This window comes from Gadus macrocephalus, chromosome 3 (genome assembly GCF_031168955.1).
Source record: "Gadus macrocephalus chromosome 3, ASM3116895v1".
NCBI lineage: Eukaryota > Metazoa > Chordata > Actinopteri > Gadiformes > Gadidae > Gadus > Gadus macrocephalus.
Genome location: NC_082384.1, coordinates 26,071,450 through 26,096,179, shown reverse-complemented (window position 1 = coordinate 26,096,179; position 24,730 = coordinate 26,071,450). Strand labels below are relative to the sequence as shown.

Sequence of the window (24,730 nt, the reverse complement as noted above, 5' to 3'; positions counted from 1 at the left end):
GACGACCACGTCGCTCAAAAATTCGGCCTGCCGATTGGTTTGTGAACACGTCGACCATTCAATCCCAGCGCTGATTGGGTAATCGTTGAACCTTCTCCCCCGGGTGGGTTGTGCTTCCGGGTTAGTGGCACGCTGAGGCTCTACACGTGAGTTTTGAATTCTGATGAAGCGGAGATTTAACACGAATAATGTAAGAATACTGATTAAAATGAGCTTTTATTGCATGCTGTCTTCATATCAGTGTGAAACTACGTAACTATAGACATAAAGGCTGCACTTTGTCAGGTGTATAGGCTGCCTCTTGGCTACGTTTTGATGCTATAATGTGTGAGCTACCTTGTGTGTTTCTGGTATTAAAGTGCCGTGTGTGTGTTTGGGTTCTCTCTGACTGATCTTCCCAGCATGTTATACCTGCCTCCGGGCTACCTTTATGTAGGTTTGACTGTGACCTCCAGGGCGTTGATGTTATGTGATGATATCGTGATATCACCTGTGCTATCTGTACTTTAAATGCACAAACAATGGCTGATTAACCTTTAATAAAAGAGCTCATGTACTTCTCAGAATAGCTGCTGTCAAATGTCAGCAGCAGATAATTTAAGAATCATTGATATGGATACAGACATCCCTTGTTGATGGTCTGGAAGAGATGGCTTCATGTTTACTGCAATCGATTCTGGCTTGGATGTAATCTGAACATCCAGCTACTCCAGTATCTGTCACATCATGGATTAGGCAGTATCAAACAGTATGCACAAAACTCACCTGATCTTACCTATGCTGTGTGGGGATGTGTATGTATTTTTTCAGACAACTGGAATATTCTAAAGACAAACATGGCATCGACAGAGGAAGACTTTCCTCGTGGAGGAATCGTGAAGAAGCCTGCTGAGACCAAAACACTGGAAGAGAGGAAGGAAGTGGACAACCTCTTTCAGGTACGGCCCTGACACTTCTACACTCAACTTTGCTTCATACTCATCGTTATCCAAACAAACATTATGTATAGTACTTGTTGTCTATTTACTGAATGTACGCACCTAATGCAGGTTGTACTACTTGCTCTAATGTACGCGCTTATTGTATGTTGTACATCCTTGCACACAAATACAGTACTTTGCATGGTGTAGTATTAGTGTTGTAGTATCCTAGCTATCTCTGTTGTAAACGGGGAATGGGTTAACCTAGTGATGGTTAGTGCTTCGCACTTGTCTTTATGACATCCTTACTGTACCGACAGCGATATATAGTTGATTCTCTTTCTTCTGATAAACATACTTATTGTAAGTTGCTTTGGATAAACGTGTCTGCTCAATGTCGTAAATGTAGTTACAAAATTATTTTTTACAAGTCTTAATGATGGATCATACTCTGTACATGTCGTATTTAAGTTGATCTTTTTGTCCCGTACATTTCCTGGATATTGTAGATTAAATCCTGTATTTCACCCCACAGTCCCATGTGCAACCAGAGACGAAGAAGAGGAAGGGAGGCTCTAAGGAAGACAGCACGACTGCCAAGAAGAAGAAGAAGAGTGCCTCTGACCCAGTGACGCTCAACGCCCCGGCAAAATATGTGGAGATCCTACATCTTAAGGTACAGGGTCGGCTTTTAAATCGCCATGTATGGCGCCGACATGGCATTAAATGGTAAACGGACTGCATTTACACAGCGCTTTTCTAAACAGTGGCCCCTCAAAGCTCATAACAATACTGCCTCACATTCACCCATTCATGCACACATTCACACACCGATGGCGGAGTCAACCATGCAAGGCGACAGCCAGCTCATCGGCAGCAGTTAGGGTGAGGCGTCTTGCTCAGGGTCACCTCGACACTCGGGTCGGCTGGTAACTTGAAGGTTGCTAGTTCGATCCCCGGCTCCTCCTAGCTGAGTATCGACACGCCTCACCCTGACTGCTCCTGACCAGCTGGCTGTCGCCCTGCGTGGCTGACTCTGCCGTCGCTGTCTGACTGTGCATGAATGGGTGAATGTTCGGCAAGATTGTACAGCGCTTTGAGTGGCCACCGGTTAGAAAAGCGCTGTGTAAATGCAGTCTGTTTACCGTTGACTGCAGACGTTGAGGTCTGAAGCGGGTTCTAACCGGTCGGCTGTGGTTTGTCCTTCCAGAACATCAAGGAGGGCATGCTGATGCTGGCCTGTGTGAAGGAGGTGGCCGACTTCGACGTGGTGATGAGCCTCCCCTGCGGGCTGCTGGGGTTCCTGCAGATCAAGAACATCAGCGACGGCTACACCAAGCTGCTCAGCGAGCAGCTGCGCTCGCAGGGCACAGAGGTGGGGCTCCCGGCTCTCAACGGCCTGTTCAGCCGGAGGCTAGTTACTCTGTCGGGTTTTATTAGCATTTATTTTTCTCTTTCTTACTGTTGTTACTTTCAAATGACTTTTGTGTACCTTTTGTACGGCGTCCTTGAGTGCAGAGAAAACCGCCTTCATATGCAATTATTAATATTATCATTAACCTCCAGTCTAATGGAGAGGGGCCTATGGCCCCTGGACTGCACACCCTGGTTCTCCTGTCCTTATTCTGCTCGATTACCTGAGTACTTAGCATTGTGTAGCATCTTATCCTAGCTATCTCTGTTGTCTACGGGAATGGGTTAACCTAGTGATGGTTAGTGCTTGGCGCTTGGTTCTATGAACCTCCTTACTGTACCCACAGAGATATATTGTTGTTTCTCTTTCTTCTGACAAATGGACTTATTGTAAATCGCTCTGGATAATACCGACTGCTAAATGCCGTAAATGTAAATGACTTCCATTGTTGGATTAAAAGATGACATTATGCAAGGAACCAGAGTTGTAGATTAGCCCTGGATGTGTCATTCTTCCTATTGCTAAGAGCTCTTTCTGTGTTACTCTGTGCAGGAGATCTCGACCCTGGACCGGGTCTTCCGCCCTGGCATGCTGGTCCGCTGTGTGGTCCTCAAGCTGGACATCACCAAGGGTGGGGCTCTCAGCATCAAGCTGTCGATCAACCCCAAGCTGCTCAACAAAGCCCTCCGCCCGGGCACGCTGAGGCCTGGCATGGTGAGTCGTAGTGCGGGAAGCCCGGGGACCCTACCCCACCCTACGCCATACCTGGCCTACCCTACGCCATAGCTGGCCCACCATACGTCATACCTGGCCCACCATACTCCATACCTGGCCCACCATACTCCATACCTGGCCCACCATACTCCATACCTGGCCCACCATACTCCATACCTGGCCCACCATACTCCATACCTGGCCCACCATACGTCATACCTGGCCCACCATACTCCATACCTGGCCCACCATACTCCATACCTGGCCCACCATACTCCATACCTGGCCTACCATACGCCATACCTGGCCCACCATGTCGTCTATATCGCGGTACATCGATTCTGCTAAAATCAATATGTGGTTGGACAATCCTATAATGATGCATCACGATAATCGTCTACCGATGAATACAAAGTGCTGGACTTCAGTCTTTATTCACGGACCAAACCGAGTTTTCCAGTGACTCGTCTTTGGTTGGTTAACTTCCGTTCTAATTTCCTTCATTCGTGTGTTGAGCGCCAACTGGAGGAGCAGGGAAATGTGTTTAGAGCGCCTTATTTTATTAATTAAAACATCACTATTTCAGGTGATACTTCTCTTCAAGAATAAAGCATAAAAATGAAAATATAACGATATTTGTAGTTTCTTGTATCGCACGAAGAAAGGCGACGATATCTCCCCGTATCGATGCTTTGTCCCACCCCTCGCGTGGTGAGCGGTCAGCGTGTGTGTTCACCGGAGGATGACCTCCCCTCGCCGTGTGTAGACTCTCAGCGGCTGCGTGGAGAGCGTGGAGGACCACGGCTACCTGGTGGATATCGGCGTTGGGGAGACCAAGGCCTTCCTGCCCCGACAGGTGGCCACCGACCAGAACCCCAACCCCAACCCTGAAGGTAAGGGGGGAGAAGAACACATCAGGGTGACCACGGACACATTCAGTGAGGCCATGGGGGAACACGTCCTGGGGTTAATACAAAGGTGGCAAAGGGGAGGGGGCGGGACCATTGTGACGAGGTTAGGATTGGTCAGGGCTGAAGTCAGCCCTGACGGCAGAGACCAGGTTAAACTGTAACACTCCATGGGGTGAAGTGGACATGTCTGCAAGGCTGCAAGAGGGTTAAAGGAATGTAAAGCATGAGTCAGTCGATTGGGTTCATTATCAGACTTCGTGGCTACAGCGGCGATGCAAATGCAAACTATAAGGATAATGTATAGAAATTCCTTTTCAAGGAATTTTCAGTTGCTGTCTTTGGTTCGTTAACTGCCTGATTCATGCGTTGAATTGTCCACCTCAAGGTGCAGGTTAATATGTTTAGAGCTCCATATTTTATTGATTAAAAAATCTAGATTTGGGGCGATATTACCCGTCTTACTCTACATGAATAAGAAAATTGTAAAAAAACAACAACGTTAATTAGTATTGATCCTCAGTTCGCGGCAGAGAAGGGCGATGTTATATCGCCGTATGGATGTTATGTCCCCCACCCCCTCATATCCACGTGTCTCTCCTCTCTCTCTCCAGAGCTGCGGGCGGGCCAGTCCATCACCTGCAGGGTGGACGAGGTGAAGGGCTCGGGCCGGGTGGTGCGTCTCTCGGTGAACCCCCTGGCCCTCGCCCGGACGTTCGCCGACGCCTCCCACGACTGGAGCCTCACCAGCCTGCAGCCCGGCCTGCTGGTCAGGGCCACGGTCAAAACGGTGAGCCCGGCGCTGATGGGACCAGGCTGTGTGTTTTTATTATCATTGGATACATTTAGAACCAGCTCAAGTTACAAAATGCATCCTAATTTCCGATTTTAAGTAGAGTTGTTCTGATACCGACTCCAGTATTGGAAAATCCTCTGATGCTGCCTAAAACGCAGTATCGGGTAGCTGCTATCTAACTATCCTGTGATAGTAGCAAGATTAGAAAAAATAAAATTGTCAGTAAGCGCACCGGCTATACATTGCTGTCATCGTAATAGAACCCTTCACTAAGAACAAGTGCTGTTAGTAGTTATAATGCTAGATGCTGTATCGGTATATACTTGGTATTGGCCAATACTCAAGTTAAGGAATCGGTATCGGGAAGGTCAAATGTTATCGGAGCCTCTATGGAGCTTGGTCCATTCAGGAGTCGTGTTCCTCGACCTCTGACTGTTGGCCTAGTTGTGATTTTGAAATGATTCTGTTTGCAGGTGACCAAACACGGTCTTCTCCTGAGCTTCCTGTCCTTCAGCGGCCAGGTAGACTTCCTGCACATGGAGCCCGAGGAGGAATCCACCTACACCGTCGGACAAGAGGTACCCCCACCCCCCGATGTTGAATATTAACTCCGCCCGCAGGGTTAAAACCGTCCTGCACCATGCTCTCCATCGTTCTGCCCCCGGAGTGGACGTTCTGCAGCCTCTCCTCAACGCTCTGGTCTCCCCCTCTGGCCCCCGTCAGGTCCAGGCCTGCGTCCTCTACATCGAGCCCGTCACCCGCCTGGTGGCCCTCTCTCTGCGCCGCCACCTCCTCGCGCCCGGCTCCCTGGTGGACCTCGCCCCCGCCGGGGGGGACCGTATCGGGGAGGTGGTGGACGGCTGCAGGGTGACCTCCATGCACAACATGTCCGGAGCTCTGCTGGAGCTGCCCGACCAAACCAGGGCCTTCGTACACGTGAGTGGGCCCCCTGCTGATCAGGGCTTACTCTCTGGACGCACTCATAATCCTCAACCGTTAAGGTGACTTACTCGCTTAAAAAGTATCACCATGTTGGAGTGGGTCGTAACCATGGGGATAACACCCCCCCTCCCCCTCTTTCCTAGACAATTGTATTTATTGATCTCAGTGTTTGATTTGGAGCTTAAACGGGGGGTTCGTTCACACCAATCGCAGCGTGAATCGTTCACAAGCTTTACTGTGTGATTCGCACAAACTTCAAAACCAATGAGTCTTTGTGTTCTGGTCTCCTTCCTCAGAGAAACCACCTGAAGGAGACGGCGCAGACCTCAGCGCTGGACAAGCTGCTCTCCCTCCCGGAGCTGAGCTGCAGGATCCTGAACTTCAGCGCCATGGAGCAGGTCCACTTCGCCAGCCTGCGCAAGTACGTCTTCATTCCCCCCCTCGGGACGGTGGGGGGCCCTTTATACATGTATACGTGTGTTATACTTGCATCGTTGACTCTGCCATATATATTTGTATGATTGAACGTCACCTTGGATCAAAGCGTCTGCCAAGTGTAACCGTAGGTATCTCCATTGAAGCCTCCTTTCTGTCGTGTTTATGTCCTTCTCCCTAGGAGTGTGAGGGATAAGGTTCACTTCAGGTACGAGGACATCCAGGTCGGAGAGGTCGTCATGGTAAGAAGACGTTAATTTATGTGAACACAAAGTATAATTTAATCAGGAGTGCAAACTCATCACCTTTTGGTGAAACTCTGTTTCTTACCCAAAATCGGGCATTCAAACATAGGGTAGTTATTTTTACTGTTTGCATTCATTTAATTTAACCTTTATTTATGCTCGAAAGATCAATTGAAGGGTGACCTTCATTTGCAATGAGGTCTAGTCAAACAAAGGCAAAAACAACAATACATACACAATATACAATTCACGTATACTTCTGTGAGGTCTGTGTAGTGTTTATTCTGTGGCAAACTTTCGGGTGACTACAGCAACTCCAAGAGTGATCCATATCAGCATAACACGCGTCTTTATTCATTCCACCTTCCTTTATGGTGCTCCCGTTCCCTGGTCTCGCGGGAATACAGAGTGCTTATACTTTGGCAAGTGGTTGGATGCAATCCTATGCTGTAGTGTATCAGAGTGTTGCAGTCTGAAGGCCGCTGACGGGCTGTGTCCCTTAAACAGAGTTGGTTTCGAACTGTAGCAGTTGGTGTGTAGTTGGTGTGTAGTTGGTGTGTAGTTGGTGTGTAGTTGGTGTGTAGTTGGTGTGTAGTTGGTGTGTAGTTGGTGTGTAGTTGGTGTGTAGTTGGTGTGTAGTTGGTGTGTAGTTGGTGTGTAGTTGGTGGTGTCTGTCGGACCTCATTTCTCCCTGTGTGTCTGTTCCTCCCCCCAGGGCACGGTGTCCGAGCTGCTGGGCCACGGGATGATGGTGCTGCTGTCGGGGAACCTCAAAGGCCTGGTCCCCAAGTCCCACCTCTCTGACATCCTGCTGCGCAACCCCGAGAAGAAGTACAGCGAGGGCATGAAGATCAAATGCAGGGTCGGTGTAGTGTGTGTGTGTGTGTGTGTGTGTGTGTGTGCGTCTGTTTCAGTGTGTGCGTCTGTGTGACTCCTGACCCCTACGTCCTTCAGTGTCCTCTTCTCCTCTCTGTCCCCTCTGTCTCCAGGTGTCGTCCTCATCCTCTCTCTGTCCCCTCTGTCTCCAGGTGTTGTCCTCCTCTCTCTGTCCCCTCTGTCTCCAGGTGTTGTCCTCCTCCTCTCTCTGTCCCCTCTGTCTCCAGGTGTTGTCCTCCTCTCTCTGTCCTCTCTGTCTCCAGGTGTTGTCCTCCTCTCTCTGTCCCCTCTGTCTCCAGGTGTCGTCCTCATCCTCTCTCTGTCCCCTCTGTCTCCAGGTGTTGTCCTCCTCTCTCTGTCCCCTCTGTCTCCAGGTGTTGTCCTCCTCTCTCTGTCCCCTCTGTCTCCAGGTGTTGTCCTCCTCCTCTCTCTGTCCCCTCTGTCTCCAGGTGTTGTCCTCCTCTCTCTGTCCCCTCTGTCTCCAGGTGTTGTCCTCCTCTCTCTGTCCCCTCTGTCTCCAGGTGTTGTCCTCCTCTCTCTGTCCTCTCTGTCTCCAGGTGTTGTCCTCCTCTCTCTGTCCCCTCTGTCTCCAGGTGTTGTCCTCCTCTCTCTGTCCCCTCTGTCTCCAGGTGTTGTCCTCCTCTCTCTGTCCCCTCTGTCTCCAGGTGTTGTCCTCCTCTCTCTGTCCCCTCTGTCTCCAGGTGTTGTCCTCCTCTCTCTGTCCCCTCTGTCTCCAGGTGTTGTCCTCCTCTCTCTGTCCCCTCTGTCTCCAGGTGTTGTCCTCATCCTCTCTCTGTCCCCTCTGTCTCCAGGTGTTGTCCTCCTCTCTCTGTCCCCTCTGTCTCCAGGTGTTGTCCTCCTCCTCTCTCTGTCCCCTCTGTCTCCAGGTGTTGTCCTCCTCCTCTCTCTGTCCTCTCTGTCTCCAGGTGTTGTCCTCATCCTCTCTCTGTCCTCTCTGTCTCCAGGTGTTGTCCTCATCCTCTCTCTGTCCCCTCTGTCTCCAGGTGTTGTCCTCATCCCCTCTGTCTCCAGGTGTTGTCCTCATCCTCTCTCTGTCCCCTCTGTCTCCAGGTGTTGTCCTCATCCCCTCTGTCTCCAGGTGTTGTCCTCATCCTCTCTCTGTCCCCTCTGTCTCCAGGTGTTGTCGGTGGAGGCGGACAAGAGGCGCGTGACGCTGACCCGGAAGAAGGCCCTCCTGACGTCCACGCTGCCGGTGGTGTCCAGCTACGCGGCGGCGCGGCCCGGCCTGGTCGCCCACGGCTTCGTGGTGTCCATCAAGAGCTTCGGCTGCATCGTGCGCTTCTACAACGAGGTGAAGGGGCTGGTGCCCCTGAGGGAGCTGAGCACCGAGCCGCTCGCCAGCCCCGAGGAGGTGTTCTACGTGGGACAGGTAAGCGTCTCACTGGGACACTGAGATGTAGGACCTTAAGGAGCAGGAGGGGCTAGGTACCAGTGGTCTCTCTGCGGTAGGTCTGTGGATCGCAACTCATCTCCAGAACCATTTCATACCAAGGGCCGGAATCGATTTAATCTTCGATTAGATTTCAATATCGATTCGGTGATGTAATGCTGTGAGAAGGTGAAACCCTCCCCCTTCTCACTGTCTCGCATAAGAGAAATGATGATGTGTCAAACGTAAAGTGATGTCAACCGGTGGTGGGCTTGCTGACGGGTGCGCTGCCGCTGCAGGTGGTGAAGGTGAAGGTCCTGGAGTGCGAGCCGGAGAAGGAGAGGCTGCTGCTGTCCTTCAAGGCGGTGGTGGAGGGGGACACGGCGGGCGAGGGCACCGCCGCGCCCCGCGTGCTGATGGAAGTGGGCCAGGTAACCCCCCCCGCTATGACCGTCCTCGTCCGCTGGTGGGACTGATGGTTCTGTGCGTCCATCGGTTTGGACCGGCCATGTAGATCCTCTTCTAATACCCTTTGGACTTTAACACTCAGGGTAATATATCTCTGTGGGTACAGTAAGGATGTTCATAGAACCAAGTACTAACCATCACTAGGTTAACCCATTCCCTGTAAACAACAGAGATAGCTAGGATAGGACAGTGAGTGCGTACATTAAGTGCCAGGGCAGTGAGTGCGTACATTAAGTGCCAGGGCAGTGAGTGCGTACATTAAGTGCCAGGGCAGGGAGTGCGTACATTAAGTGCCAGGGCAGTGAGTGCGTACATTAAGTGCCAGGGCAGGGAGTGCGTACATTAAGTGCCAGGGCAGGGAGTGCGTACATTAAGTGCCAGGGCAGGGAGTGCGTACATTAAGTGCCAGGGCAGGGAGTGCGTACATTAAGTGCCAGGGCAGGGAGTGCGTACATTAAGGGCCAGGGCAGGGAGTGCGTACATTAAGGGCCAGGAGGTCCACCCAGTGAGTGTGTCCCGTGCCTGACCCCCGGTGTCTGGGGTTCCCTACAGAGGTGCGAGGCGCGGCTGGTGACCAAGTCGGCCGTGTGTCTGGAGGTCGCCATCCTCCCCGAGGAGGTCCCCGCTCTGCTACCCACAATGCACCTCTCGGACCACGTGTCCAACTGCGCCCTCCTGTGGGAGGCCCTGGAGGAGGGGGACGTCATCAGCAACCTGGTCTGCCTCAGCAGGAACAAGGAGTCCATCGTATCCTTCAGTGATGTCTTCAAAGTGTTCTCCTAAGGTCTGGTCCAGGGACTGCACTTCAGCAGCGCATGTCTAACCAGTAGCCGCCCAAAGAGCTGTGCAATACTGCCTGACATTCACCCGTTCATTCAGTCTCCCATACACCCATTCACCCGTTCATTCAGTCTCCCATTCACCCGTCCATGCACGCAATCACCCATTCTTGCACCTTTTCACCAATTCATGAGCACATTCCCACACATCGGGAGCAGTCAGAGTGAGGTGCCTCGCCGACGCTCGATTGATCCACCGACCCGCCTGCGTTGAGATAAGATAAGAACTTCATTTCATCCCTGTTAGAGCAGCCCATGGAATATGGAAAGATGCAATGATAAAATAAAGCGCATAGTGTCCAGCAATACATACATAAAATGTACAGTGGAAAGTGCACATTATGACACTGAAGTATTAAGGTGAGGAATGAGAAGCGGTGTTGGTGTTGTCCTTAACCCCCCCCCCCCCTGAAGACCCTCACCCAGAAGCCTCTGGTGCGCTGGGGCCTGGAGGAGGGGCTGTTCGTGAAGGGCTTCTCGGAGCTGGTGGTGGGGATGACCCTGGTGGGCTGGATCAAGAAGCTCATGCCCTACGGGGTGTTCGTGGAGTTCCCCTGTGGCATCATGGGCCTGGCCCCCAAGTCTGTGAGTGGCACGCTGTCTGTCTGTCTGTCTGTCTGTCTGTCTGTCTGTCTGTCTGTGTATCCCTGTTTTGTATACTGTGTATCTGTTGTGTATGTGGTGTGTGTATCTGTTGTGTATATGTGTCTGTGGTGTGTCTATGTGGTGTATCTGCAGTGTATATGTGTCTGTGTGGTGTGTATTAACGCCCCCCCCCCCCCCCCTCCCAGGCGCTGTGCGACCGCTTCGTGACGGACACGGCCTCCGCCTACCAGCTGGGCCAGACGGTGATCGCCATGGTGACCACCTTCGACGAGGAGAAGCAGCGCTTCCTGGTGACCCTGAAGGGGTCGGAGGTCACGGCCCCGGAGGGCGGGGCCCAGGCGCTGCTGCTCAGGGGGCTGAGGGAGAGGAGGAGCGCCGAAGAGGTGCTGGCCGGCAGAGGTACCCCCCCCCCCCCCCTATAGGAGAAGAGAAGGTCATTGTAGCGTGGCGGCCATTTTACAAAATGGCCGTTTTGACCGCGAAAATAAATATAAAATATAATAATATCGGCCAGCCAATATATATCGGTCAATCGCTCATTGCTTTGGATAAACACGTCTGCTGAATGTCTTGCCTTCCAGAAGGTTCCGGGGTGCGGCAGGAGCTGCTGGAGCTCACCGTAGGGCAGAAGCTCACGCTGGCCGTGGAGGAGGCGCCGGAGGAGGGCGGGGCCACCTTCAAGTCCGACGAGCTGACGGGCGTCGCCATAGCAGCCAGCAAGCCTCACGTCCTAGGTGGGTGGGGGGCAGAGGGAGAGATGCCCTGTGTGTGTGTGTGACGGACCGCTCCTGACCAGCTGGCTGTCGCCCTGCGTGGTCGACTCCGCCGTCGGTGGGTGAATGTGTGATGACTGGGTGAATGTGTTTATGAATGGTTGAATTTGAGGCGATACTTTAAAGGGACACGGCGTAATATTTTAAATCATTTATTACCTCAAATCAACGTATTCATTCATAAATAAGTCCTCATTGGTGTAAAATGATCTCTGCCAATAATCTCACTTATCCTCCTGAGCGAAGAATAATTAATATGTAGTTACATAGGACGGGTAAGCTTCATGGAGGCTTCCATGTTCTTCCGGTCTATGAACTGACAAAAAAGCACTACGTGGTACAGGAAATGCAAACGCATTTTCACTCTGAGCCAGCGTGAATGATGACTGAAATAATTCACTATCTTGCTCGAGGAGTAATTACTCATACATCATTAGCTTACACTAATGATTCACGGCAGTTTGAAATTTGTTTGAAATAACGAACCTCATCACTCGATTGACTCGATGAGGTAGTATTGGATGTCATGACACAGCTTCTTGGCACATACTGCCCACCGTAGTTTTTGAACAAGCGAGCACTATTAGTTTGAATGCAATATACAATTGTACCACTAGATGGGAGTAATTTTTACACAGTGTCCCTTTAATGCGCTTTGAGGGGCAACTGGTAAGCAAAGGGAGGTATAGATGCAGTCTATTTTCCGTTTACTATGAGGTTGTTTATTGCGTTGACTCAAACTTGTAAGAGAAGCTAAGTTTTTAGTGAATTTTGAAGAGAGAGAACGACCTTGTTGGTTAAACTTGATGTGCATGTTTTGTCCGTGCCAGGCGTGACCTTGACCCCGGGTCAGAAGGTCACGGCAGTGGTTCTCCAGGTGGACCTCCTCTCCGCCCGCGTCCACGTCTCCGTCCTGCCTAAGCTGCTGGCCAAGAAGAAATCTGTGAGTCTCTTCTGCCGCTGTGTCCGGCGTACAGCGTTATGCCTCTAAGCATACAGCGTACCTACATCTAAAGCTCTTTCTACTAGTGTACCCCCCTCCTAAGAGTACCCCCTTCACACAAAAAGATTTTGGAGAATAAAAACTGAATTTAGTGAGAGACATGGGTCTGTGCTTCATGCAACTGTTGGCCCAAAAAATTATAAAATCTTCAGCCGCGTGTCCATGTTTTATCGATTTTCTATTGTCGAGGTTTCACAATTTAAACTTTCTCCGGGTGAAAAAAAGATAGTTCTCTTTTTTATATTTATTTATGTTTTAATCTTTGAGTCATTTTTTGAGTACCGCTTGCAGTAGTCCAAAGGTCCCCTGGGGGTACGCGTACCCCCCCACAGACATCCTCCAGCCCTCCTCCTGATCCCTTTGCCCCCCCCCAGCTGGAGGCGGGCTCCCTGCTGGCCGTGATGGTGCAGCACGTGGACCAGGCCTTCGCCGTGGTCGCCTTCGAGAGCTCCGCCCGCCTGGCCGTGGTGCACGCTGCCCGCCACATCAACGCCGTGTTCAGCGAGGCTGGCCACCTGAAGCCGGGCTCCGCCCTCTCCGTGACGGTCACGGACCCAGCGTGCGCGGAGCTGCGGGGGCTGCCCCTGCTGCGCGTGGAGGCGGGGCACTCCCGCCACACGGCCCCGGCGCCGCGCGCCGCCACCACGTCGGAGAGCGAGGCGTCGCCCGGCCACGTCTACGGCGAGACGCTGGAGGGCGCGGTGCGCTCGGTGAAGCCCACGTGCGTGCTGGTGGCGCTGGACGGCGGCGGCACGGGGAGCGTGCACGTGTCCCAGATGGTGGACGTCGTGGCCATCGGCAGCTTCCCCACGGCGCTGCTGGAGGCGGGCGCCCGGGTCCGGGCCCGCGTCATCGGGGGCCGAGAGGCCACCAGCCACCGGTGAGCTGAGAGGCTCCTCCCACAGAGACCGCCATGCTAAGGGTTGTTACAGAGACCTCAGTTCTTGGAAGTGTTATTACCAGAGGCTGCTTAGAGAGCTCAGTCATCTGAGTGTTAACGAGGCCACTTATCGACATCTGTTCTTTAGTGTTATTAACGTAGCTGTGTCTCTCTTTGTGTTTCAGTTTCCTGCCCTTCTCTCACCCCAACTTCAAATACTCGATTCCCGAGCTCACTCTGGTTCCCAGGTACCCGCCTGTCCGTCCGTCCGTCTGTCTGGTTGTCTAGTCTCAATACGTCACACAGGCATCGGGTAAACTCTCTCCCTCCCTCTCGCTCGCCCCCAGTAAGCTGGACGACAGTGTGAAAATCAACCCAGTGAAGCCACGGGAGAAACTGGGAAGCTTCAAGGCTGGACAACAAATCACATGCTTTGTATCAAAGGTACCATACTGGAATGAACATTATCCTATCCTTACCCTAGCTATCTGTGTTGTACAAGGGGAATGGGTTAACCTAGTGATTGTTAGTGCTTGGTACTTGGTTCTATGAACATTCATACAAATGTACTTATTGTAAATCGCTTTGGATGAAAGCGTTTTTCTAAGTGCCCTCAATGTAAGTGTGAGTCTCTGTAAGGTGTCTGTTGGACGCTGAGCGGTTCCTCTGTCCCCAGTACAACACAGAGAGGAAGTGTCTGGAGGTCAGCACTGACCCGTCCCTCACCGGGACCATCGACCTGCTGGACCTCGTCAAAGACCCCAAGGTGAGTTCAGCTCCAACGTGAAGGAACGTCTGGTTAACTCCCCCTGGCTGGGCCGGCCATGTCTGGTTATGAAGCCCACGCTAGTGTGCAAACAGAATGCAACCATCGCTCAATCTTACCGTCAGTCCAACGCTTCGGACATGGATGTAAGATCACAAAACCTTTTTCTGTCACACTGTATCTGCATCATCTGAGGCGATAGAGGAAGGACATTCGCTCCATGGAGCCGGAAGTTCTTTCTACACTACACTCGAATATAAACTGTTGGTTATTCTCTAACAAAAACTACTTTGAATGTCATCTATAGTTGCTGGGAACCTAATGTACTCATTGTATGACGCACCTGTTAGCTGTGTGACTTCTGCCCAAAGATTAATAAAAAGTGAATGTTTTCTTCATGCACTCTTTTAAAACTGTTGTGTGTTCCTGTAGGAGGCTATGGTACTCTGGTGTTAAAGCTGTGTTACCCTAACCCTAACCCTTCCTGTAGGAGGCTATGGTACTCTGATGTTAAAGCTGTGTGTTATGTTCCTGTAGGAGGCTATGGTACTCTGGTGTTAAAGCTGTGTGTTACCCTAACCCTAACCCTTCCTGTAGGAGGCTATGGTACTCTGGTGTTAAAGCTGTGTTATGTTCCTGTAGGAGGCTATGGTACTCTGGTGTTAAAGCTGTGTGTTACCCTAACCCTAACCCTTCCTGTAGGAGGCTATGGTACTCTGGTGTTAAAGCTGTGTTATGTTCCTGTAGGAGGCTATGGTACTCTGGTGTTAAAGCTGTGTGTTACCCTAACCCTAACCCTTCCTGTAGGAGGCTATGGTACTCTGGTGTTAAAGCTGTGTTATGTTCCTGTAGGAGGCTATGGTACTCTGGTGTTAAAGCTGTGTGTTACCCTAACCCTTCCTGTAGGAGGCTATGGTACTCTGGTGTTAAAGCTGTGTGTTACCCTAACCCTAACCCTTCCTGTAGGAGGCCAGCTACCCAGAGAAACTGTACAAGAGCGGCCTGGCACTGAGGGCCACGGTGGTCGAGGCCTCGTCCAAACCCTACCGCTTCTCCCTGTCGCTCAACGGTGAGTCCGCCGCCTAGCTGCAAGTCTGGACCTAGCTTGTTAGCTGCTAGCCTAGCTGCTAGTCCGGACCTAGCTCGTTAGCTGTTAGCCTAGCTGCTAGTCTAGACCTAGCTCGTTAGCTGCTAGTCTTGCTGCTAGTCCGGACCTAGCTCGTTAGCTGCTAGCCTAGCTGCTCGTCTGGACCTAGCTCGTTAGCTGCTAGCCTAGCTGCTAGTCTAGACCTAGCTCTTCAGCTGCTAGCCTGGAGCTAGCTCGTTAGCTGCTAGCCTAGCTGCTAGTCTGAACCTAGCTCGTTAGCTGCTAGCCTAGCTGCTAGTCTGCCTTCATGCTCAATGTTTCTCTTTAGTTTGTAGCGTTCTGACCCTTTTACCATCGGTTTAACCAATGGTTAAACCACTCAACCTTAAGGCACTCCCCCTGTTTATGTTGTCTGTTTACCATGTGCAGCACCAACTAGCCCCCTGGGGCTGGAGGGGGCCTTAAAGCTATGGTCGGCACTTTGACCATTCAGCATATTGTTGTCATACATGTTGAAATTCTCTTTACAACCAGACAGCAAGATGGGGGGGGGGGGGGTTCATTCTCAGTGTTTTTTCTCCAAACGGCCTACCCCAGCTATAACTGGTTCCAGGAAACCAGATCCAAAGGAATGAGTCAGAACCTCCCAGTAAGACCTCTGTCCCCCCCCGCAGGCCTGCAGCAGCTGGAGGAAGGGGTCGTGACCCTGGGCATGGTGACGAACATCGAACCCGGCCGGGGGCTCCTGGTCCGGCTGCCTTCTGACGCCACGGGGACCGTCTCCATGACGCAGCTGACGGACTGCTACCGCAAGGACCCCCTGAAGGCCTTCAGCAAGGACCAGATCCTCAGGTGGGTCTACTGCTCTAGTGGAGGCCTCTGGGTGGAGCTCTGTCTACTGCTCTAGTGGAGGCCTCTGGGTGGAGCTCTGTCTACTGCTCTACTGGAGGCCTCTGGGTGGAGCTCTGTCTACTGCTCTACTGGAGGCCTCTGGGTGGAGCTCCGTCAGCTGCTCTACTGGAGGCCTCTGGGTGGAGCTCTGTCTACTGCTCTAGTGGAGGCCTCTGGGTGGAGCTCTGTCTACTGCTCTACTGGAGGCCTCTGGGTGGAGCTCTGTCTACTGCTCTAGTGGAGGCCTCTGGGTGGAGCTCTGTCTACTGCTCTACTGGAGGCCTCTGGGTGGAGCTCTGTCTACTGCTCTACTGGAGGCCTCTGGGTGGAGCTCCGTCTACTGCTCTACTGGAGGCCTCTGGGTGGAGCTCTGTCTACTGCTCTACTGGAGGCCTCTGGGTGGAGCTGTCTACTGCTCTACTGGAGGCCTCTGGGTGGAGCTGTCTACTGTTGTACCGGTTCCTCTAGAACGCAGCATAGAGTCCGAGCAAAACGGCTGCACCCCCTTAGCCTTAGAGTTAGCGTCTCGATGACGCAACAGGTTTTACAGCACATTTCAAACGACACAACGTTTTTCTTCTACCTTTTTGTTTCCACGGTTAATTAAAATGTTAACCCTAGAAAGTCCCACAGAATGTTTACTTTTGGGCTTAGAAGAAACTAATGCTTGACTGAAGACTCATCCTAAAGGTGTTTCCTGTATCCTTCTCTCCTCAGATGTTTCCTTCTGGGGACTAAAGATGACAAGTGGGAGCTGTCTCTGCGTCAGTCGAGGTACGACGAGTTCTGCAGTGCACCACTCTACAGACTCCTCTTGTGTCTGGTTGTCTGGCTATCGTCTGGCTATCGTCTGGGCGAATGATTGGGGCTAGGGTCGGGGCTAACCTCTGACGGTCTTTGCCCCCCCCAGGGTCGCCCCGGACCTCGCCCCAGCGGCTAAGGACCCAGAGGTCCTGTCCACCGACGCCCTGAAGCCCGGGAAACTCATCAGGGGCTACGTCATGTCAGCTGGGGATCAGGGGGTCCTAGTCAGGTAACGAACACACACACACGCACATACGCAGAGACACATGTACGCACACGTATATACACTCGCATATACACACGCACACGCAGATATACAAGCATATACACACAAACACGCGCATATGTATGTACACACAACGAGCACTCATATGAATATACACCCATGCACGCATAAACACACACCCACACGCACATAAACACACACCAACTCTTGCAGAAACGCACTCACGCACTTACTCACTCACTACACCAAGGGGCAGATATTGGAGTGAAAGGTCTCATTCAGTCACCGTTTGATTCGGCGGTGGCGGTTGTTAACCCGTGGTCTCCCCCGCTCCACCAGGCTGTCTGGGAGCATCACAGGCAGAGCCCTCCTCCACAAGGCCACCAAGTTCTCCGTCAGCCCCAAAGTGCTGAGCCAACACCTGCCCTCCTCCACCCTGCTCACCACGAGCATCATCAGGTGGGCCCCCCCCCCCCCCCTGTTAGCAGCTCGTTGAACCACAAGCTGCTGTCATGTCACATGTTAATGAAGGCTCAGTAAACGAGGAGGGGCAGAGGAATATCCAGCTCTCTGTCCCGTCATACGATACGGCTTTATCAATCCTCCGTAGGAGAAAACGGCACACGATAAAAGTAAATCAAATACATTAAGAATACAAAGTACTAATACAAACAAAAGTATACGCTAAGGGTAAATGCTAAACGAAATGCTAAAAGTAAGGAGAAGACAAATGGAACAAGCAACAACAAATAGGGCCAACAATAATAGACGGTCTAAACAGTATAAATGATGAATCCTCTTCCTCCTCCTCCTCCTCAGCGTCGACCCGGAGACCCAGCTGGTGGAGCTGTCGCTGCTGACCCAGGACACCAAGAAGTCAGACGTGGTGCCCGAGGCCCTGGGCCTGCCGCTGCGGCCCCCCGAGGAGCAGAAGGAGGAGCTCGCCGCCCGGATGAAGAGGAAGGCCGCGATGATGGAGGTGGTGCATCCTGCCTGTGGGGGCGTGTCCCTGAGGGTCCTCGAGTGTCCCTGAGCAACCTAGCGTGTTGTTGCCTCTCCTAGCTTTTTTTATTTATCTTTATTTAACCAGGGAGAAATCACATTGAAATATAAATATACATGTTTATATATATCTCTTTTACAAGTGAGCCCTGGCCAAGGTAGCGGCACACAATTAACATAGGACTAGCCTCTCCTAGCGTGTGCTAGCCTCTCCTAGCGTGTGCTAGTCTCTCCTAGCGTGTGCTAGCCTCCCCTAGCGTGTGCTAGCCTCTCCTAGCGTGTGCTAGCCTCCCCTAGCGTGTGCTAGCCTCTCCTAGCGTGTGCTAGCCTCTCCTAGCGTGTGCTAGCCTCCCCTAGCGTGTGCTAGCCTCTCCTAGCGTGTGCTAGCCTCCCCTAGCGTGTGCTAGCCTCCCCTAGCGTGTGCTAGCCTCCCCTAGCGTGTGCTAGCCTCCCCTAGCGTGTGCTAGCCTCCCCTAGCGTGTGCTAGCCTCCCCTAGCGTGTGCTAGTCTCTCCTAGCGTGTGCTAGCCTCCCCTAGCGTGTGCTAGCCTCCCCTAGCGTGCGCTAGCCTCCCCTAGCGTGCGCTAGCCTCTCCTAGCGTGCGCTAGCCTCTCCTAGCGTGCGCTAGCCTCTCCTAGCGTGCGCTAGCCTCTCCTAGCGTGCGCTAGCCTCTCCTAGCGTGCGCTAGCCTCTCCTAGCGTGTGCTAGCCTCTCCTAGCCTGTTCATCCCCTCCCTTGAAGTAGCTCCCTTCTCTTCCTCATGAAGGGATGAAGATCTCCGATAAGTCCCTGTTCTCTAATGTACCTGAATGTGTTGAGAGGAGAATTCATAATAACACACTGGACGTGGTCTTCGTCACTGGACGTGGTCTTCGTCACTGTAATCTTTGCATCATTTTTCTAAATGTGTCTGCAGTACTTTATGGTAGGCAATGACATACAGCCAACATTTAGACATTATAGTTAAGAACTCCGGTCTTGTGGTGTCTTTCAGACCATGGCTGAGATCAAGTCCAAGAAGATGAAGATGAAGAAGATTGAGGAGCAGAGTGGCCCTGACGTGTACTTCAGAGAAGGAGAGGAGGAGGAGGAGGAGGAGGAGGAGGAGGAACGTCCTAAGAAGGTAAACATGTCTGGTCAGCAGGTTCTAACGCTGGCCAATCAAAACCTGGGGGCTTTGGCCAGACCCAAGAGAAGGGAATTAATACTAAATGTATTCCTCCACTTTATATTATATTAGAGTATGAATGTTCTGTTTCAATGTTGTAATTAACAAAGTAAGTCTTAAATTCAGATGTGACGGACAGCTTCATAATAGCGTTCCGCACAGCATCACGGTAACTTCAGATGTTCCTTGGTTTCCTGCAACAACAAGGAAGGGTTAGGGTTAGGACTTAACGGTGGATCAGGACAATCAGTGTCTCACTGGAGCTCATCTCAGAGTAGACCCAGCTGCTGATGAACATGAATATCTAACTGCTTTGTCGTGTCTGTGTGCGTGTTTCTGTCTCTGTGTGTGTGTCTCTGTGTGTGTGTGTGTGTGTGTGTGTCTTTGACCAGGTCAAGGCTGTGGTCACTGTGGATAAGAAGAAGAAGAGAAAGGCGAAGAAGGGGCGACCAGAGGACAGCGACAGCGGGGTGGAAGTGTCCTGCAGGGAAGAGGAGACCACAACGACCAAGGTACACCGGCTGCGGTCGGCCAGTGAGAAAGTGAAAGGGACTTTGGGGAGCCCATACTATTTTTCCGAAACCTAGAGATCTTCCGATACCATTTTTCCGAACCCTAGAGATGTTCCGATACTATTTTTTCCTGTCCGGTTCCTGAACTTGAGTATCACCCGATCCGGAGTATAAACCGTCGCAGCATCTATCATTGTAACCACTAACATCGCTGGTTCTGATTGAAGGGTTCTCCTACGATGACGGCAACGCACGGCCGCTTCACTTACTGAAGAAAATGTATGATCGATCATTTTGATAACACATTTGTATTCTTGTAGTTAAGCGTGAGCAGCATCCATGTTTTCCATCCAGCTCAAACGAGAGGAGGGCGGCGATGGCACGTTTCCCGTTCCGATTCCCCGTGCATTAAATGAGTCGCGTGATGGTGTCGGATCAGTGCGTAGGATAGTGTACTCGCCGATACCCGATGCTTCGTTGTAGGCAGGATGGGAGGAATGTCCCATCCTGGTCAGGTTCTACGTTGTGGACCTGAACACGCTTGTCGTCCCCCCCCCCAGCAGGTGAAGCCAGACCCCTCGGGCCCCGCCCGCCTACAGGTGTCAGCCGGGTTCTCCTGGGACCTGGGTCTGAGCGCCCTGAGGCCGGCAGCCCTGGACCCCCGGGCCCAGGACGGGGACAGCAGCGCGGAGGAGAGCGAGGAGACGGACAAGGTAGGACCCCCCGCTGGGACCATGACGATGAGGGGCGGGGGTCACAGGGTACCTCACGCTGCCATCCGCGACACGCAGCCCACCATACCGATAATATCGCCATGCAGTGATCCTGCAATAATCAATATGGTGTAACGATGCATCACCATATATGTCTAACGAGTGATGCAGAACGACGGAAAAGTGCTGAACTTCTGTATTTATTCACGGTCTTAACAGTTTTTCGCCTACTGTCTTTGGCTAGTTAACTGCTGTTCAAGTTTCCTTCATCCGTGTGTTGAGCGCCCCCTGGTGGAGCAGGGAAACCAGTTCAGAGCGCCTTACTTTATTAATTTAAATATCTATGCTTCAGGCGAAATCCTGTCTAACTCTTCAGGAATAAAGCAATAATAAAAATAATTTGGCGCCAGTGCATCGATTCTCGTATCACACAAAGCAGGGCGACGATATATCGCCGTATCGATATTTTGTCCCACCCCTGTCGATGGCTTTCTACTTTGAATGGCGTCTTTTCTTGCTCCTTGAAGCAAAAGGTCATTTTGTTTTTTATATAATACAAGGATAACTTGTTAGTAACCGAGTGACACAAGAACGCAGGTGGAGGCGTTGATATCCTCTTTAACTCTGATAGACTAGCACCAGGACGATGTTACGGTTTACACTGCACAGGGGCCGTAGAGCGCCCCCTCGGGCATGGGGGTAACACTGCATACTGTTGACTATCAATGGTATGAATAACAACATTACCATAGATACCATAGTCAGGCGGTCAATCAAGTTATAGCAGACGTTGCAGATGTATTTTAGATAGTTAATTCAACATGTTTAGCATATCACATACGACAATCCCCACAACAAAAAGTCTTCTCCTATCTCGTCCTGAAGTCTCTCTGTGCCTCCTCCTTCTCATGGCCTCACCAGACATGGCTCTCAGTTCTGTGACTTGTGGCTCCGGCCTTGTTCCCTGATGCTGCTTAAAGAGGATGAGTTGATCCTCATCCTCCATGGAGATATGACGATGGTCCACAGGTGTTGCTTAGAGAGGCTCTGACTGTCGTCTGTGATATGCTAAGCATGTTTAATAAACCGTCTCAAATGCATCTGCAAAACATGTTTAATCGACCGCCGGACTACGGCCGCCTACGACAGGGATGCAAATGAACCAGGGACTGTGGATGAAAAGTAATTTTTTTAGTAATTCTGGCCCATTTACATGTTTTTTTAAACAAAAATTGTCATAATCATGCATGGTCCCTATCAAAAATAAGCCAATAAATAAATGAATAAAAAAGAGTAGAAATAAACAGAAACTATATCTGCACACGAGGAGCCGGAGAGGAGGAGCCGGAGCTAAGCGTGTGTCTGTCCGTGGTTCTCCTCCCAGCCCCAGAAGAAGAGCAAGCAGCAGCAGGAGCAGGAGCAGAAGGAGGAGGAGAAGGCCCTGGCGCGGCGGGAGGTTCAGCTGATGGAGCCCGGCCTGCGGCCCCAGGACGCAGCTTCCTTCGAGCGCCTGCTGCTGGCCTCGCCCAACAGCTCCCTCCTGTGGCTGCAGTACATGGCCAACCACCTGCAGGCCACGCAGATAGAGCAGGCCCGCAGCGTGGCCGAGAGGGCCCTGAAGACCATCTCCTTCAGGTCAGAGCTCACTGTTACACAGCCCCTACCCCTGACCCTGAAGACCATCTCCTTCAGGTCAGAGCTCACTGTTACACAGCCCCTACCCCCTGACCCTGAAGACCATCTCCTTCAGGTCAGAGCTCACTGTTACACAGCCCCTACCCCCTGACCCTGAAGACCATCTCCTTCAGGTCAGAGCTCACTGTTGCACAGCCCCTACCCCTGACCCTGAAGACCATCTCCTTCAGGTCAGAGCTCACTGTTACACAGCCCCTACCCCCTGACCCTGAAGACCATCTCCTTCAGGTCAGAGCTCACTGTTGCACAGCCCCTACCCCTGACCCTGAAGACCATCTCCTTCAGGTCAGAGCTCACTGTTGCACAGCCCCTTCCCCTGACCCTGAAGACCATCTCCTTCAGGTCAGAGCTCACTGTTGCACAGCCCCTACCCCTGACCCTGAAGACCATCTCCTTCAGGTCAGAGCTCACTGTTACACAGCCCCTACCCCTGACCCTGAAGACCATCTCCTTCAGGTCAGAGCTCACTGTTACACAGCCCCTACCCCTGACCCTGAAGACCATCTCCTTCAGGTCAGAGCTCACTGTTACACAGCCCCTACCCCTGACCCTGAAGACCATCTCCTTCAGGTCAGAGCTCACTGTTGCACAGCCCCATCTCCTTCAGGTCCATCACAGAGCACTTTACAGGAACAAGCTACAGACAGGGAGGAGCAGGAGAAGCTGAACGTGTGTTTAACTCCTGGTGTTGTTCTCCGTCTCCAGGGAGGAGCAGGAGAAGCTGAACGTGTGTTTAACTCCTGGTGTTGTTCTCCTCCAGGGAGGAGCAGGAGAAGCTGAACGTGTGTTTAACTCCTGGTGTTGTTCTCCTCCAGGGAGGAGCAGGAGAAGCTGAACGTGTGTTTAACTCCTGGTGTTGTTCTCCTCCAGGGAGGAGCAGGAGAAGCTGAACGTGTGGGTGGCGTTGCTGAACCTGGAGAACATGTACGGCTCGGAGGAGAGCCTGAAGAAGGTGTTTGAGGGCGCGCAGACCTTCTGCGAGCCCATGCCCGTTTACCAGCAGCTGGCCGACATCTACGCCCGCTCCAACAAGATGAAGGTACGCCCCGGGGCCGCGAACCCACACCCCGGCTCCTCCTAGCAGGGAACTGAACCAGGAGTCGTCTCACACCAATGAAAAGTTAAAGCATCGTTAAAGCATCGTTAAAGCATCGTTAAAGCATCGTTAAAGCATCGTTAAAGCAGCGTTAAAGCAGCGTTAAAGCAGCGTTAAAGCAGCGTTAAAGCAGCGTTAAAGCAGCGTTAAAGCATCGTTAAAGCAGCACAGATCAGAGCCCTCCACCCACTAAGAGCTGATGGACGACTGGGGGCGCTTCTCCCAAACCGCACTCGAATAATATCTCTGCCGTTATGATTTTAAAGCGTCTCTCTCCCCCAGGAGGCGGAGTCTCTGTACCGGACGATGGTGAAGCGCTTCCGGCAGCAGAAGGGCTCGTGGCTGAGCTACGGCAGCTTCCTGCTGCAGCAGGGTCAGAGCGACGCTGCCAGCGCTCTCCTGCAGAGGGCGCTGCAGAGCCTGCCCTCCACAGACAGTGAGGCGCACGCACTTAGCATCTTATCCTCGCTGTGTTGTGTACGGGGAACGGGTTAACCTAGTGATAGTTAGGGCTTGGCACTTGGCTCTATGAACGTCCTCACTGTACCCACAGAGATGTATTGTTGTTTCTTTCTTCTGACTAATGTCCTTATTGTAAGTCGCTTTTGATAAAAGCGTCTGATAAACACCCTCAATCTAAATGTCACCTTATTCAGTGAAGTAGAATCCCCTAAGTTCCCCCCAGCTTCCCTAAAGCTCCCCTCTCCCCCCCCCCCCCCCAGGCGTGGAGCTGATCTCTAAGTTCGCTCAGCTGGAGTACCAGTACGGCGACACGGAGCGCGGCCGAGCCATGATGGACAAGATCCTGGGGACGTACCCCAAGAGGACGGACCTGTGGTCGGTCTTCATGGACCTGACCATCAAACACGGCTCCCAGAAGGACGTCAGGTAGGGCCCACACACTCGTTAGTGGCTAGGGGCCGGGCCCACACACTCGTTAGTGGGTTGGGGCTGCATGAGGCTCAGGAGGCAGAGCGGGAGGCAGAGCGCGTCGGCTGGTAACCAGAAGGTTGCTAGTTCGATCCCCGGCTCCTCCTAGCTGAGTGCTGAGGTGTCCCTGAGTGAGACGCCTCCCCCTGACTGCTGCTGACCAGCTGGCTGTCGCCCTGCGAGGCTGACTCCGCCGTCGGGGGGGGGGGGGGGGGGGGATGTGAGGCATTACGTAAAGGCATTGAGTGGCCACTGGTTATAAAAGCGCTGTCTAATTGCAGTCAATTACAAGTATGTTTTTACTGGGGACCCAGAGTCGGATCACCCCCATCACCCTACGGGACTATCCTGCCCGCAGTATTATTAATGTCCCCCTCAGCCTCCCTGTTAACTCCTCCCCCCCCCCCCCCCCCCCCCCCCCCAGGGCGCTGTTCGACCGCGCGATCCACCTCAGCGTGGCGATCAAGAAGGTCAAGTTCTTCTTCAAGCGCTATCTGGACTACGAGAAGAAGCACGGCACGCCGGAGAGCGTCCAGACGGTGAAGGAGAAGGCCCTGGAGTTCGTAGAGGCCAAGGGCACGCAGGCCGCCTGCTAGAGGGGGAGAAGGGGGGAGACACAGGCCGACTGCTAG

At 52.3% G+C, this 24,730-nt stretch overlaps 1 protein-coding gene across 4 annotated transcripts; it reads left to right on the top strand.

Moving 5' to 3' along the window:
• Nucleotides 1-10: 10 nt before the first annotated feature.
• Nucleotides 11-24,730, top strand: pdcd11 (programmed cell death 11). Of its 4 annotated transcripts, none has more exons than XM_060046543.1 (37): nucleotides 11-146; nucleotides 811-938; nucleotides 1,456-1,596; nucleotides 2,131-2,295; nucleotides 2,887-3,048; nucleotides 3,815-3,941; nucleotides 4,571-4,746; nucleotides 5,226-5,330; nucleotides 5,476-5,688; nucleotides 5,991-6,115; nucleotides 6,311-6,371; nucleotides 7,090-7,236; nucleotides 8,389-8,640; nucleotides 8,940-9,071; nucleotides 9,661-9,855; nucleotides 10,362-10,532; nucleotides 10,739-10,952; nucleotides 11,135-11,287; nucleotides 12,157-12,269; nucleotides 12,704-13,209; nucleotides 13,395-13,457; nucleotides 13,557-13,653; nucleotides 13,886-13,975; nucleotides 14,942-15,044; nucleotides 15,737-15,914; nucleotides 16,671-16,727; nucleotides 16,864-16,986; nucleotides 17,323-17,442; nucleotides 17,803-17,962; nucleotides 18,979-19,107; nucleotides 19,545-19,664; nucleotides 20,225-20,377; nucleotides 21,762-22,012; nucleotides 22,943-23,111; nucleotides 23,451-23,604; nucleotides 23,891-24,056; nucleotides 24,523-24,730. In XM_060046543.1, exons 2-37 carry the CDS (start codon nucleotides 837-839, stop codon nucleotides 24,692-24,694), a joined length of 5,565 nt encoding a protein of 1,854 aa, XP_059902526.1. In that variant the 5' UTR covers nucleotides 11-146; nucleotides 811-836; the 3' UTR covers nucleotides 24,695-24,730. The 4 variants fall into 4 exon arrangements, with proteins under 4 accessions (XP_059902526.1, XP_059902527.1, XP_059902525.1 ...); XM_060046544.1 differs by having other exon boundaries at nucleotides 48-190; nucleotides 20,228-20,377; XM_060046542.1 differs by having other exon boundaries at nucleotides 48-190; nucleotides 24,523-24,729.

Bases quoted from the DNA above. Each gene is read 5' to 3' on its own strand.
- pdcd11 (XM_060046543.1), top strand. From the start codon at position 837: ATGGCATCGACAGAGGAAGACTTTCCTCGTGGAGGAATCGTGAAGAAG. The intron at 5,689-5,990 runs GTGAGTGGGCCC...CTCCTTCCTCAG, and splicing joins AAACCAGGGCCTTCGTACAC to AGAAACCACCTGAAGGAGAC. The intron at 15,045-15,736 runs GTGAGTCCGCCG...CCCCCCCCGCAG, and splicing joins CTTCTCCCTGTCGCTCAACG to GCCTGCAGCAGCTGGAGGAA.